General features: G+C 46.8%; 1 protein-coding gene across 4 annotated transcripts in view; it reads left to right on the top strand.

Annotated features, from left to right (window-relative positions):
* The window catches only part of hth (Meis homeobox homothorax), a 369,843-nt gene that overhangs the window by 226,249 nt on the left and 127,854 nt on the right, over window positions 1-15,740 (top strand). For all 4 annotated transcript variants that reach the window (XM_050180825.3, XM_072289362.1, XM_050180826.3 and 1 more), the window contains one exon: window positions 790-831. In XM_050180825.3, coding sequence (XP_050036782.1) covers window positions 790-831 — 42 coding nt within the window. The remainder of the gene's footprint in view (window positions 1-789; window positions 832-15,740) is intronic.

Raw genomic sequence — 15,740 nt, forward strand, 5'->3', positions numbered from 1 at the left:
TATTGTGCTATAGCGTGGCCCGTATATATAACGTTCGCTTTTTTTTTTCGGCCTTCGCTGCGCTCCGTACTGTCATTGATTCTTCTCCCTTTCTTTTTGTTGTTGTCTTTTTGCTTTTAGAACTCGTACAAGTGCGTGATACTTGCGTTTGCCCGATGTGCTATATAGCTTGTGGTATAGTTCTTGGTGCTTAACTTGACTGTCGCGATAGCGCAAAAGTGCAAGAAAAGTGCTGAGTAAAACAAAAAAGAAAGGTTAAAAACCCGTAAATGCTGTCTTATGTTTTATACTGTTGCGCGCAGCAGCTGTGTCTTGCTTGACACAAGTTTAAAAATTGACAGGAATGAGACGAGACAACGGTTTGTTGGCAAACTTTGAGGGACAAGTTCTCGAGAGTTGCAGTTGATCTTGCGAACGAGTTAATTCTCCTTGAGTAGGGTGTGTATGCGGCAAATAATAACAACAATAACAATAATGAAATGTCTTAAATATGCGACCATAAAAGATAGAGAAAAAGCAGATGATACCGTGAAGGCATCGTATTCAGAACTTTCTCTTAGGAAGCCATGTTGTGTTTATAAAACTGGCAATTCTTATATATCTTCACTCCCTGGGTAGCAACTGATCGTACAATTCACTGACCGTTAGATTTTCTTGTTCCACCAATCGTAGTCGTTGTGTTGCTTTCTTTGTCTTTAGTATCACAATTTCCTCTTTTTCTTTTTTTTTGTTTGCTTGCTGTGACGGCACGTGGCCAAACTTGACTGATTCTTCCTTTTCTATCTGCAGGTAAATCGGTGGACTCCTTCAGCCTGGGACTTTCTCCGCACGGTAAGCACACGCGCCTTGTTTTTCTGGGTTTCGTACAACTAAGTTCGCGAACCAAGTCGGAACTCACGTTCAAAGCGGGTACAAAAAAAAAAAAACGAAACAAATCTTTATAATGATCTCATTATCCAAAGTTGAACGGCATATACCAACGAAATAAAAAGTTGGAAATATTTATGTGTAGTATATACATCGCGGAGACCTGTCGAATCGTATTTACGTATACAGTGATGTGCGTATCCCGCGATATAGCCCTGCGAATGAAACTTGTAGCGTACTCCGTATTGTAGCGCGTTATTACTACGTAATACACAACGTTACAATTAACGACAAACTATGCAGACGGTTGATGGTTTACACGCATACCTTGCAGCAAACCAGGCTCGCCTCGCATTTCGCGCTGGCTGCGCACACAGCGTAAGTGTTTCCCGAAACATTTGGGGCCCGTAGTACTCACAAAAGACAATTACGACGTAATTATTCGTAAGGGAAGAATCCCAGCCAGTCCTAATGGCCGACGTATATTATTAACGAGGGTTTGGTCTGCGAAATGGCGAATGACACTAACGAATGAAAACATTGATGAACTCGACCCTAGACGTTTGTGTATTATACGTTCGTACCATGCGCAATCTTTACAGAGGTACAATTTTCTTTCCCCCTTTCAGAGGTCATGCAAACTCATTTATTGTAACAGCCGTGACGGTTGTGAAGTACTGGTCACGTTTCAAGGCAACATCAAACATAGATCTATAGTGATACAAAGTGACCCTGCCTTGGAAAAAAAAAAAAAAAAAAACAATATCCAAACCGAACCCAAAGCTACGGCCCGCTGGCTCCGTGCGCAGTTTTTCAAGTTATGTATTACGTTTCTTTTATTCGGTGCTTCTTCTGGCGGGTGTCCTCATGTGCTCCGCATTCTGTCATACCCAAAGCGGTGGGTTGCTCTGCCGGTGGAATTTCGCACGCTTCTAAAAGCGGCGCAACACCCTCTTTGAAAACTGATAACAGAAAAACAGTGCGCAATGGCATCTGCAAATTGAAAACGCGTAGCGTACATCCATTTTGTCCTTGCTCACAATCTTTGTTCCACGCCAGCGAAGGTGAAAGAGACAGGCAAAAAAAAAATAATAAAAAATAAAGAATACCGCAAGCAGTGCAAGTGCTGAAGCAGGAAAAGGTGCTGCGGCATACATTTGGCCCCAGGGATGGTTTCTCTTTTATTTTTGTTACGCTCTACCGTTTCATTCGTTCGCCACTTCTGTTTTTTTTTTTTTTTTTTCACCGAGCCTCTTCAACACCACCGTCGGGAACGCGACGTCTGCTTTGCCCGCGTCCCGCTAGGCGTCGCCGCGCTTGCCGTCTCTGTGGCCACGCCTACTCCTCATGCGCGCGCGCATCAAGCCCCGCCTCCGTTGCTCCCTCTTTCCTTTTTTTCGTTTCTTTCCTCCTTCCCCTCTTCTTGTCCTCCTCTCCCACTACGCGTCCTCCTTCCCCGACGAGGCGCGTTGCTGGTCGAGCTCGCCCGGTTGCTGCGTTCGCTTCGCGTTCGAGCATCGAGCTCCGGTTTTTTTCGCAACCGACGGCGGCGACGGCAGTTTGCCTTCGAGCACGTCCGAAGAGTCGCTTCGTTGCAGGCTGTGTTCTTCGCGTGGGTTCTTTAACGGCTGCTTAAAGGGAAAATTGCTCGCGAAAAAACGTTTTAGAAGTGAGTGTCTTTAGCTCGGACCTGCGCCTCTAACGTGGCAAATTGATATTTCCTTTTGTTTAGGTACTAGATCATGTTTACGAGTGTGTTCTTCTTGCTTATCCCGCAAGGTGTAGTGTTTTAACTCTACTTCACAGAGTAGCGAGAGACGTTTCGAGCGGTACCCCAATTAAAAAAAGATGATTTTGGTGCATCTGAGTGTCTGTAGATGGCCTTTTGTTCTTCTTACCCTGTCCTCCTGTCTATAGGAAGTATGCAGCCCTTATATGGACAAAAGTCGTTAAGGATTCTGTTTCCTTTCGTCTGATGTCACCCATGGACTTCGAGACCGGTTGCCGCCTGAGTGCAAACAATAGCTTAAAAACATCTTCGGCCGTACGTGCGCAGATTATATACAGAAGATTTATGTATTTTGCAGTTGAAGATACATTAGATTCGGCTGACCACATATATTTCTGCGTGTGTGTGTGATCGTTAGCTGTGCAATTTAGGAACTCCGTCCTTTCACACGGCGTTATTGATATAGTACACGTGTGTTTATAATACTTTCGGCTACGCTTTGTGTCGTATAACTAAACAAATTGCTATGTGACGTGCCACTTCTACGAAGTCCTCGTTACAGTTCCACGAATTTTCTAATATATGACGTAGAAGACGTGCCGCGGCCACGATGTCGCTCATGGTAACAAGCGTGCTGCCCCAAACACTTATCTTTTCCCTTTCTCTTTTCAAGTATACCTGTATTTGGTCATTGCGTATGCGAAGAAAGAACAGATCGAAACGAAAGCAGCTTAGTGCAGTTTGTGGCTGAAAAAAAAAAAACATGAATGAATGTATAATAAAGCGCTGTATCATATGGCGTTTTCACGTGCGGATTTCGCGATGTTTTTCTCACGCGTCACAGGTCGCTGCAGATTCGGCAGTTTCGTATTCGCTATAGCACCGCGTTTAACTATCAACAGCCGGTGAACTTCGTGTACGCACCGATCTCGCTTATGCAACTGCGTATCAGCGATATCTGTTATAGGCGATCGCTGGGTTAGTTCTAGCAGTAAAAAAAAACATAAAGACTGCAGAAAGTGGCGGATGAGAAAACGACGCCGCGGTTGTTCAATTGGTAAGAGCATCGCACGTAGACGTTATGCGAAGACGTGGCGCACGTAGACGTTATGCGAAGACGTGGGTTCGCATCCAACCTGCGACGACGTGTTCTTTTTTTTTCTTTTTCATCCGCTTTCATTTTCATTAATTTATCGTTTCTTTAGTTCGATTAGTAAATACAATTTCCCCTATGATGTCCTTGGTGTCTTTGTTTGTTGGCTTCTGATGGTATGATATGTGCGTATAAAGCATTCGAAATGAACGGTCGAACATGCTAAACGTTTATTTGCTTCCGACGTTGTATACACGATCGTCTCGTCCGAATTCGTTTCGAATGCTTATAAACGACAGGATCCAGGGGAACACACACACACACACACACACACACACACACACACACACACACACACACACATATATATATATATATATATATATATATATATATATATATATATATATATATATATATAGAGAGAGAGAGAGAGAGAGAGAGAGAGGTGTGTCTTCCCCCTCTCTTTTCTGTACGAAAGGAGAGTGCCAGCGTTCATCGAAGCGCCATCAAAGCGCGGTCGGCCGCTTCTGAGGGATTCGCATTCATCATTCCTTTATCGCCGGATTCCGACGTGCCGGTCCTGCTGCTGTCCGTGCTCTAGTCGGGCCCACAGCTAGCCAGCAGAACTTCTCTGTCAGCGCACCCGCAATCACTGTTTCTTGTTTTTTTATCTCTCTCTCTCTTTTTCTCTCGTTTCTCAATCTCGCTCTCTTATCACTCCGTCGCTTCCCCCTCCGCCCCCTTCCCTACTTTCTTTCGCATCGTTCTCTCTCGGTCACCCCTAACGTCATATCTCTGTTACGGGTATACCTCTTTTCCTTCTCTTAATGCGCGGCATATACTGCAGTCTCTTATCGCGATTTTTTTTCGCGTCGTGACCCTGTTACGAGCGGACGAGTTCTCCAAATCTAAAGTGTATATAGCATTGCTCCTTGTTGGGCCCTTGGGAAGTCTTTGTGGCATACTGTTTTATGGGAAAGATTTCTTTTTCTTTCTCCTTTTCTTCTTTTTGCTCAGGAACTCTCTGCAAAAAAAACTGTCTACAATGGCAGTTGGACGCCCTGTTCACGTGACGGACTGGCTAAGGATTGTGCAGGAAGCGGTGGTTGCTAGCGTTGTTATATGTTGAATGTGATTAAACGGTCAGTTGCGAGTATACATTGCATATCTTGTCTGTCCCTTTCTTTTATTTTGCCCTTAACCTATCGCGCTGTCCAAATCGACTGTAAAGGTATTCTTTATCTGCGGCCAAGTAAGTATACGCTTGTATATACGTGGGAATTCGCATAATAACAGTGCCGATATGCCGGCATGGTTATAAACTGTGGTGCATCTGTTTCATGAGCCGCAGGCTTATTGAAAGGATGACTACAGTGTTGTCGATCGGAGACATGTCACGCTTAATATGAACCTTTTTTTTGTTTATTTGCGAATGACCATTCGCACTTCGCTTAATTGTATATACCAAGAAGGTATACTCTGAAACCTTGCTGTCCTGTTTATAGTTTTGTATCTGACTGAACTGTTTAGTTTCGGTGGCCGCAGTTTCGCTGTCGTCTCCGATGTGACGGCTGCGTTCTCGAATAGCCAATCTCCAAACGAGGTGAGCAGGCGTTATCATTATCATTAGCCTCTTTATGTACACTGCACGACGAAGGCAGCGATCTCCAATCCTCCATGACTTGCGCTAGCTGACTCCAACTTGCGCCTGCAAGTTTTCTAATTGCATCACCCGATCTAATTTTCTGCCGTCTTCGACTGCGCTCCCCTTCCATTGACACCCATTATGTAACTATGATGGTCCACCGGTTATCTGCCCTACGCATTACATGGCCTGCCAAGCTCCATTTTTTTTTCTTTTAATGCCAACTAGAATATCGGCTAATCCCTGTTTGCTGTCTGATCCACACCGTTCCCTTCCTGTCTCTTAACGTTACACCTAACATTCTCGTTCCATCGTTCTTTGCGCGGTTCTTGAGCATCTTTGTTAACCTCGAGGTTTCTGCCCCATAGGCACCGGTAGAATGCAGTCATCGCACACTTTCTTTTTCATCAACAGTGATAAGCTCCCAGTCAGGATTTGGTAATGCCTGCCGTATGCACTCCAACCCATTTTTATTCTTTTGTAAGTTTTCTTCGCATGATCAGCCTACCCTATCCGTAAATAAACCGAAGTAAATAATAGACCGCAATAAACGTACTCCTGCACAGACTCTCATGACTGACGATAATGTATTGTTCCCTTGCCAGGCTATTGAACGTTACCTTTGTCATCCAGATATTAACCTTCAACCTTGCTCTTACACTTTCTCGCTGAAGGTCCTCAATCATTTGTTGAGGTAATTGAGGTGCAGGCGTATAACAGACTAACTGAAGCCGACGCACGAAAAACCGAGTGCTCACATAAATAAGCTGCTGCTTTGGTAATTTGGTCCACAATTGGAAACGGCGCGAAAGTCGTGAAAACAGTGGACACGAAAGCAGGCGATGTTAGCAGACGACAGGACAACAGACTTTCGCAACGCTTGTGTCCTCTGCTCACTCGTCCGTGTCTTTTGCGCCGTTTCGAAATGGTGACCGCGTTGACCCCATGGAGAAAAGAACGAAAACTAAAAGGCAGCGAAAGGAACTCGGCAGCGGCTGACCCGCGGCGTTTGAAATGAACCTGGAAATTGGTCTCTCTCCGTCGACACCGGCCCGCATCATCGTCTTCGGATACGCTGCATCCAGCTTTGCGCGCCTGGCAAAACTCGGAGCAATTACCCTGTTGCTCCGCTGCTCCTTCTCGTTGCGTGGACTTCGTTTACCGCCACGGGGTTTCTCGGTTTCCCCGCGTGCATTCATTCTCGCGCTCCCACGTTTTGCGGGAGAGAGGCCCGCGAGAGTATTTACGGGAGCAAAGAAAAAAATAATGACGAGAAAACGGAGATTGACTTCTAGGGTACTGCTAAATCTGCTCGTCCGTGATGTGCGTGCATTTACGAGTGCATGTCAGGCTTTGCTTTCTTTGTACTTCTTCTGTTCCTGTGCTTGTTGATGTTATCGCCCTCTTCATATTTTTTCATTTATCTGTTTGTATTCTTCTATCAGTGATGCTCCGTTTCTGCTGCCCTAATTGTCTTCGCCCGCAGATGGTCAGAGTTCCATCTTCGAGTTATTTACTTTGTTTGTTAGCAACGTTTAGTCGTAGACAAAGAACTCTGGGTTGGTTTAGCATACAATGGAAGATGCGGTTGGAACATTATACTGCTAAGTCGCATGAGTTGATTTTGACTTTAATGATTTGAGGACGCGGCTGCCGCGTTTAGTGATTCCTACATATATAAGGTCTAAAATTTGTCTATTTGTAAACGTCGTGAAGAAGTCTGTGCTCTGTAGGCGGCAGACTTCCGAAGAGGTTGCTTGCTTTTCTTTGTGCTGCGTCGTTCTCCTTATTCGTGTTATATTCACTTCTTTCTGTATCTTCACTGTTTAGAGGCGCATATGCATGCCGCTGTCCATCTGAGCGCAAATATACGCCGTTCCCTTCTTCCTCTCTGCCAGGTTTAGTAAGTTCGTTAACCCGTGATAAGCCGAGAAGCTCAATTGCTTTATCGATTCTCTACAGGCATCTGATGATCTTTTTGATTAGCCTAGTTACAGGCTTAGTCCTTGTGGCCTTCTGAAGCCTAAACCTCGTCTATATGTAAACGTTGTTAAGAAGTCTACTTTCGACCTGTGTTTCATGGCGCAGGTTTACGAAGACGTATGCAGAACGTGTACGCACATCAGCCATGAAAAAAAAAAGAAGTGTAAAGGAGTGAGTTCACAACAGTGTCCCGTGAATTCACAGGAAAGAAGTTCCGCGCATGCTTTTTTTATAGGCGTTTGAAATGAACTTTTCTGAGAAGGCGCCTTGAGTTGTAGCACAAGTACGGCATGCTCGTTTTCCTCAAACCAGCTCTTTTCTTTTCAACGTTCCTTTGTTCTCTCCTCCTTTTTTTGCTTATTAGTTTTCATCTTCGTTTTCTTTTTGTGTGTGTTCATTGTTCGCCGTTCAGAGGCGCATCTGCGGCCTCCCATTCGGGCGCAAAATGTACGCCGCTCGCTCGTCTGACTCCGTCTGGTTTTTCGTAAGTTCGTCTCGGCGTGATGAGCCGACGAGCTCAACTCCGGACCACGCATGCCACAAAAAAAAGCGGGCACGACCCAGCGGGCGCGTTCTCGCGTCGTGCCCGTCTTCGCGGAGCTTCTTCACGCTTGACCTTTGCGGCTGCTGAACTCGGCGAAGAAAACAACGCGATGAGAGAAGGGGGCGCCCTCTGCTGGCCGCTCTTGCACGCTCAACGAAGTCGGTTGGCTGTGGTTCGGAGAACCGGCGGTCGCTTTTTGCCGTTGTTTTTTCGTAGTTGGCGCGCGATTCTTTGAAATATTTAGCGTAGATGAAAGACGGGAGGGAGCCATGCGAAGGCGTCTCGTCTTCTCGTGACGAACCGCCGCCGCGAATGCGTTTTCTTTGAGATGAGGGCGCTTCGGTCGTGCCGAGATCGTGCCTGCGTGCTTTGAGGCGTGTTTTGTTTGTTTGCCTGCTTGTTTGCCTGCTTGTTTGCCTGTTTGTTTGCTCGGGCATTGCCAAAGGTGGAAGTTAGTCTCGGGTTAAGCTTCAGCTTGTCTCGCTTGCGGTATATAGGCTTCGGGAAAGCATTTTCCCTTACCGGTCTCATGCGAGAACCAGTTGTTTGCTGGTTTTTCTTTCTTTCGTTCTTTTCTTTTCTTCTTTAATTGTTCTTGGATGGGAGGCGAGATGTGTCGGCAGAGGTGAAGATACCGGGCGGCCGTACCGTCAAGTGCTCTTCTAGTTTTAACAAATCGATGAGAGCTGACATTCGGCCGAATTGGTATCCGACCTCGCCTCATCGGCAGAGCCGTGCACGAAACCTTTTCGGCCAATTGATTAAGTTTAATGACCCAAAGTAGTAGTGCAGGGCTGTTTCTTGAGGCCTCCGAATTCATTTTTGACCTCATAAGGACACGTGCGCTATAGACCAATAACGAGACACATCCTGAACCCGGTATCTGCATAGTATCGCAATTTCGACATGATTCCGTTCAATGACAGCCAGAGCATAAAATGTAAAACCCAGAAAACTGGCTCAGAACTCAGAAAAAAAAAAAAAAAAATTGAACACTCTCTAGAATGTATACAGGTGTTTTTTTCATGAAGCTTAGTAAGCTTCTTTGGACTGCTTGCGGATTTTTGTGCTCGCGCCTTTTCTCAATTCTTATTGATAGGCTTTCATCTCACGATCCATTTCGAAGCATACATACGGATCACGAGAGACGATGAGATGGACTCGTTAAGAATTTTCGTCTATACGCAAGCATTCTACTCTTCTCTAGAAAACATTACTATTCTACCGCAATGAAAAACAATTTATTCGATATCGGTAGACGATCTGTAGACTCGGAATTTATTTTTCCAATTTCTCGAATTTCCATCATACTCCCGAACAATTTTGTGCGGCATTGAAGAGAAAGCTTGGTGGAGACGATGCACACTGGTGACAGCGCTACTGGAAATAGTCCCACGTTTGTAATTCGCTTTTGCTTAAGCCGGACATACAGCGAACACTAACATCTTACTTACTGCAGCACTTATATTAAGGCATCAAGTACACCACTCAGTCTTAAATTACGTTTTTAAAAAATTTCTTCGCTTTAGTATTGCGCGTTTTGACAAATGCGAAAAATTCGCTATACGCCAGTTCAACACGTGCTCCCAAATGCCGATGACGATATTCTGCATAGATCCCTACTAAAGTTACTACATAGATGGCACTACTTTTTATGAGAGCTTACAAGCAGGGCAGTTTAGCCAGTATGGTGATGATGGTTAGTATACACGGATTTGCCTAAACTTTCTTTGCCCTTCTGACTTTTCAAACGGCTTTGTGACATTGCACATCGACGCTTTTAAACAATTATTGGGTGATCAACGTAGCAACTCGTGCACAGTTATTCTGCGTGTACGCAGAGTGTTATTGCCTTGCATACGCTTTAGAAAATATCGGATTTACTTTGAAATTTAGGCCGCTGAATGGAGATCAAGCGCAGTAAATAATTCCGCCAGAACGTTCGAAGCCAGAAGGACGAAAATCAGACAAATCCACCTGCTGACCGTCCTTCCCATGCTAGCTGAAAATGGCAGCGCCAGAGTTACCTCTAGCGATTCTAGTAAGATACTGCAGGCTATTATTCTGACCTCCGAGATCGGAAGGCGCGTGCCGCCTTATCTCGAAGGCCATGCTATTCTGGAATTCCGTCCTATTGTCTAAGTAGCCATCTTGTCAGTTGTGGTCGGTTCACCGGGCTCGACCATACTAGGGACCACACTACTGCCGCAACCCGTAGGAAAAAGCTTGCCAACCTTTGCCGGGCTACTTGGCACAGTAAGCACGCGCGCAAAAGCTCCACCCCTGTAGCTTTCCGCTCGTTGCCTCAGAAAGTAGTCCGCAAGTTGTGTTATGGTATCGAGACGCAAGCGCATTTCGAGATGACAAATTCGCGAAGCGCGTACACCAGGCACGGCTTTATAACATTAAGGCAGCACAGTGTCGGTCCCGAGCGACCTCCCAATCAGACATGTTCTCTTTAGAAGTCAATAGCCAAAGCGATATGCTAACGTCATCGGTACACTCGATTCGCGTATCAAGCCGTGCAAGCTTTGCTTTGGGCGGGTGGGGGGGTGGGGGGGGGGTCGTCTTGTGTTCGATTGATCACTGCGATTACGGCCTTCCGTTTTTTCGCTGTGACAACCTGCATTGCTACCGCGCAAACAAAAAGACGAAAAGTACACCGCATTTGCATGCCACCCCCCCCTCCCCTCCCCTGGTGCACGAACCAATACTGGCCCGACCGGGAACCTCAATAATTCGATGCGGCCAGCTCGGCTCCCTGTATGCTGCCAGACGCGAAACGCAATGAGTATTTGCGGACGCAAATGTATTCTGCCAGAGCCGTCGTCTACGGCGTCGCCCTTATTACATTTTTTTTTTTTTTTTTTTTTTTTGGATCGCAGCGCGATTCTCACGCGCAGAACATATATAGCATACACACCGGACTGCGTGCGCTGCCGGAGCGGCATTATACAGATCGGCTCGAAATCGGCCGAGCGATATCGAGGCCCCCCGTATGCAAATCAGATCGCGCCACTACTACTGCAGCAGGTTCCGTTCGCAGCCCACGACGACGTAGCGTCACGTATGCATATACGTACTACAGCGGCCAACCTCGTACAAGGCGTCGTGTTCGCTCATGTCTTTGCTCCCGCTTGCTCGATTGCCGCGTGTTGTGTTTGTTGGAGGGAACCGTTTTTCTTGTCCACCTCGGCTGTCCGTAGGCAGCTGAGGAAGTATAGTAGTCGCGAATGTCTGCCGAATGCCGTTTAGCACCGACGTAATATCGTCATGTTGCTTTTCTGCGGCGCGAATGTTTCCTTTTTGTACGTTGGGAATGTCCGGACACCGGGTCACCGCGTATCGCAGCGTGCTCTTAACCATGTCGTGCCCAGCGTATTATTTTTGATACGCTGATTTTGGTACGCCGAGTTTGCTAAGTTCTAACTTAACCATGGGAAACACAGCACGGTGGCCTGACCCGCGGCTATTTATTCGCGCATTTCCGTCCGTGTCGCGCTATTGGAAAAGACCCGCATGCCCCGTACCATAATCCCACATGATCATATGGTTTTGTATATATGGGAACCGTTACAGACGTTTTCATGCATGACCCTATATCATGATGACAGAATTACGGATACAGTGCACGTGGGGCATGCGATATTCTCTAATTGAGGCGTCACCGCTCGTAACCGTCTTTCTCTTTGCTTGCCTTCTTCTCGGCGCCCATTGTAACGTGATCAACCTAAGGCCGACCTCTCCGCCATTTTCTAAATAAATATCTCCCTTTCTCTCTATTTCTCTGGTAAACGTTACGGCTGCTTGTCGAAGTGATCCGTTGACTGCGTCACGGCAGCGATAGCAGCTGTGATCGAAGACCTCGAATCTATGTATACGGCGCTTGTTTCTGCGGGGAGTTAGTTCCCTTTGGGACCAAGGGGAAATAGACTGCGCACGGGCGCGTACGAAGGCCGGGCCAGCTGTCAGGTAATTCGTTAAGAACGTATACGCTGCTATCGATCCTTAAAAAGTAAGCTGAGCTAGAGTTGATTGGCTATAGTTGGCTCGACATGCTAAGGCAGCAAGCAGCGCAGGGAAGAGGAAGAGCAGCGAAAACGTAAACCGATCTGCACGAGAGTCAGAGCGTTATATAGTACATAAAAACAAGTGCTTATCTTGTCAAACCTGGTAGTATATATACTGCATGGTTTCCCCGTGTTTGATGCCGATTAGTGACAACGAGGCATTTGAAGATGTCGGCGCGATAGTGCCGTGCAGATTAAGGGAAGTGTCGTTTTCTTCCTTTTCCCATAGGAATCAGGAGTTTCCGAAATCTAAAAGAATGATCCGCTTCTTGATTTTGACTCTTCTCAACAGCAAAACTGCGTCCTGCTTAAGTGGGAAAACGTAGTAGACTTCGTCTTATAACGTGCACGGTCACTATCGTCATTGCCCCCTGCCGCCATCACGCTGACGAGCAACACCCGATCAAAGGCCATATACAATGAGATCTTAGACCTCGTAAAAATTATGCTTTCAGACAGCGCGTATATTACAGACAGCAGCCTCTGCGCAAAAAAAAAAAAAAGAATAAGAACGTCTGAAATACTACTCGATGCGTCACGAATCATGGCATACGCGCACGTTTTGTTGCCAAATCTGTAGACAAGCGCCGCCATTACCGCAATCCGGAAATGACGCACATCCCAGAAAATTGAGAACGAGCGCGGCTCTTCGGAAAGGGTCTCCGAGATTTAGGCGGCGCCCGCGGTGCGCCTCAAATCTCGGAGTCCATGGCCTGGGATTCGCGTCAAGACCGCTAACAATTAAGTGGAGGCGTCGTCTGCTTAGGCATTATTTGAAAGCTGTTTATGCGAACATTACGCGATTACGAGCCCAGCGACTTTACCGAGACTCTATCGATGGTGTGCTAAAAAATTACAGTAAGTACCTTCTGGCCCTTTACGTGCCGAAGATTATGAGGCGATTATGAGGCACGTCGTGGTGGGGGACTCCGGATTAATTTCGAGCACAAAGAGTTCTCTTGTGTGAATTTGGACCTCCCCTCTACAACAATAGACAGTGCTATTCAGCTATCGCTGTTTGCACTCTAGGAAGTGCCTCGAGAACTCGCCAGATAGTTTTTTTTTTTTTTTTTGAATGACAGAACGGGCAAAGTGCTTGCAGGTTGTACTTGAGGTTGGCAAAGGTGATGAGCTCAGCTGTGAAGATGAGGAGAGAGAGAGAGAGGGAGCAGGTAATGCGAGGGAATGAGATCAAAATGGAGATAAAGAGGACCCGCGAGACGAACGAGAAAGAAAACTGCTGGTTATTACGGGCCCGGTAATAATCGTTATTACGGCGAACGACGGGGAAGGAGAACGGGGGGAGGGGGGCGGCACCTCACTCGAGGACTTTTCCCATTACCTTGCTCTCTCCCTCAGTTTTGAGGGAACGTTCACTGTACCAGACTATCCGCGAGCATGACTGGTATGGTTGAGGAGGAGGCGTTGTAGACCGTCCTTTTATTATTTCTCTTCTTCTTGCCGAGGACTCAAATAAAGCGGTTCTTTGAAGGAGAAAGAAAGGAGAGAGGGACAGAGAGGCCAAGCGAATCAACGGAAGATAAGTGGCAGAGTATATGTATACCTGTCAAAAAGTTCGGTCTGAGCGTGCAGTAAAGAAAGAAAAGGGCCACGTGGTATAGACTTGCGATAGAAGACCCGTCTGCCCTGTTCTTGTGGATTGCGGTTCGGTTAAAAGCACTGCGCGTGGCTGCATTTTTTCCCGAGAAAGAAAGAAAGAAAGAAAGAAAGAAAGAAAGAATACGCGATTCCTATTTGACCCACGCGCCGTCTCAGGCTCCGGCTTTGCAAGCGACCCTCAGCTGTCACGTGCAGTGGTGTAGGGCGCTCTGTTGGCGCGTCTCTCGGGTTCCGATCCGCCAGATTCACGTTCGTTTGCTTTCTTTTTTTTTCATCCATCCCCCACTGACACGAGCTCGCCTGGCTTTTGCATATCAATTTTTTTTTGGACGATGAGTTGGGACCTCGTTGAAAACCACGTTTTCCGAGCCGTCAACGTCAGGCCGCTGCCTTTCAAATTTTGTTTGGTCCCGCGGTTCAAGCTATTCCACACGTCTCACCCTGCTGATGCGAGTCTCGTTCCATATAGTCTCGTTCGAGGGGCACTCGATTGCTCTTACGCTTCTGCGCGCAGCCATCCTTGCTTACTTTGTTTTGTTGTTGTTCTTGTTTCATTCACTTAGACGTGTGTAAAGGGCAATGTTGGCGACTGAAAATGACAACCGCAGCTATGTGCCGTTCGTATGATTGTAATGCGGAGCGACTCGCCAAACGTGTCTTCCGTGACCCATCATATCCTTAAGAGTATCCGCGCTCATTCTATCGGCAACGCCTCCCATACATGCCGAGTAATAGAGTGCGTTCACATCTAATATTATTTTGCGAAAGAAGAACATACGGGAGAGAAAGTGAAAGAGAGAGACGGAATTGTCATGGAACACTTGAGTGACTCTTTTGCACTAGCATTGGCGCCTCGCTATCTACACGCGGACGATTCCTTTGAGAAAATTATGAATCATATTGAGCTGCATCTCAATAGTAAGGTATATTCAAGGCCACCACAGTGTCAACAAAACTTCTGTAAGGACTTCTTGTAAGGGTCATCGATTGATGGGAAGTTTCGATGATTGTCGGCCAACCTCAGTACGAAGCGCCTCCTTATATCTGTGGCTACTCCGTCCTGCTAACGCCCTTCCGTGTTCACGTGATGAGCTGGCGCAACGCAGTGCGCAGTCACGTGACCATCAAGTAACTGTTGCTTCATTTCATTTTCATTCATTTATTATATGAAAGTTGTTGAAATAGTGGAGGTACATATTAAAGCAGCGAACAGTGTTGACGTCGTTCAGTGTGATATATATATATATATATATATATATTATTCACAGAAAAGGAAGGGTGGCGCTTTCGAACATTCGGTCACAACGTCCTTCCGTCGTGTCCCCCGCTTCGCAAAGCATGCTGCTGTATAGAGCCACTCCGCGCCAAAAAGCAAGCGCCTGGGCTAGCTACCCGGCTCGTCTGTCTGTTGACTTTGTGCCATCTGCCGTTTCCTTATAGTGAACCGACGCAGGAACAAAAGTGAAAGTAAGGAATAACGTTCAAAGCAGGCAAAGGTTGAACGCAAACAGGTAAAGCAGAAGGGGAATCGGCGGCACAAAAAAAAGAAAAAAAAAGAAAAGAAAGAGAAAAGAAAGAAGAAAAAAAAAGCTCAGTTAAAGAATCTTTGTACATACAGAAAAGACGAGGTGCTGACGATCAGCTATACAGCCGTCCTCTCTTCTGACGACAGCACATACGTTCCACATTGCCAGTCCGCGCATGCGCAAATTCTCCGCTCCGCCTATTTCTCCGTCTGCTTTCTTCTGTATCCTATGGTCATGGTGCCTGGATGGTTAGTGGTCTTCCTCCTGGTCTCAGCGATTTAGCGGTGACCCGTTCTTTTTTACGCCTCCTGAAGCGCTCGTGCACGCTTATATACAAAAGGCGTCCCATCGGCGCGGTCCGAACCCGCGGATCCGGCGTCTGAAATGCCGCGCTCTTCCTAATGTTCCGGGAGAACCCCGGCTGCCGCTTTGCGCCGCACGGGCCATTCATTAAGGACGTCCATCTTTTCCCTCTCCGTCTCTATCGGCTCCTCCTGGTCTTTATCCCCCCCCCCCCTTTTTTTTTTATTCGATTTTTCGGTAGTACTTTCCCGGCCAATCGCCTTCATTGACGAACCTCCTGCTTGGCCTCCTTATCGTCTGTTGGCACGTCTGCTGGCGTTCCTGCCCCCGTTTCACAGCAGACGAACTGTCCATGCA

The sequence above is a fragment of the Dermacentor andersoni genome, chromosome 7 (genome assembly GCF_023375885.2).
Source record: "Dermacentor andersoni chromosome 7, qqDerAnde1_hic_scaffold, whole genome shotgun sequence".
Lineage (NCBI taxonomy): Eukaryota > Metazoa > Arthropoda > Arachnida > Ixodida > Ixodidae > Dermacentor > Dermacentor andersoni.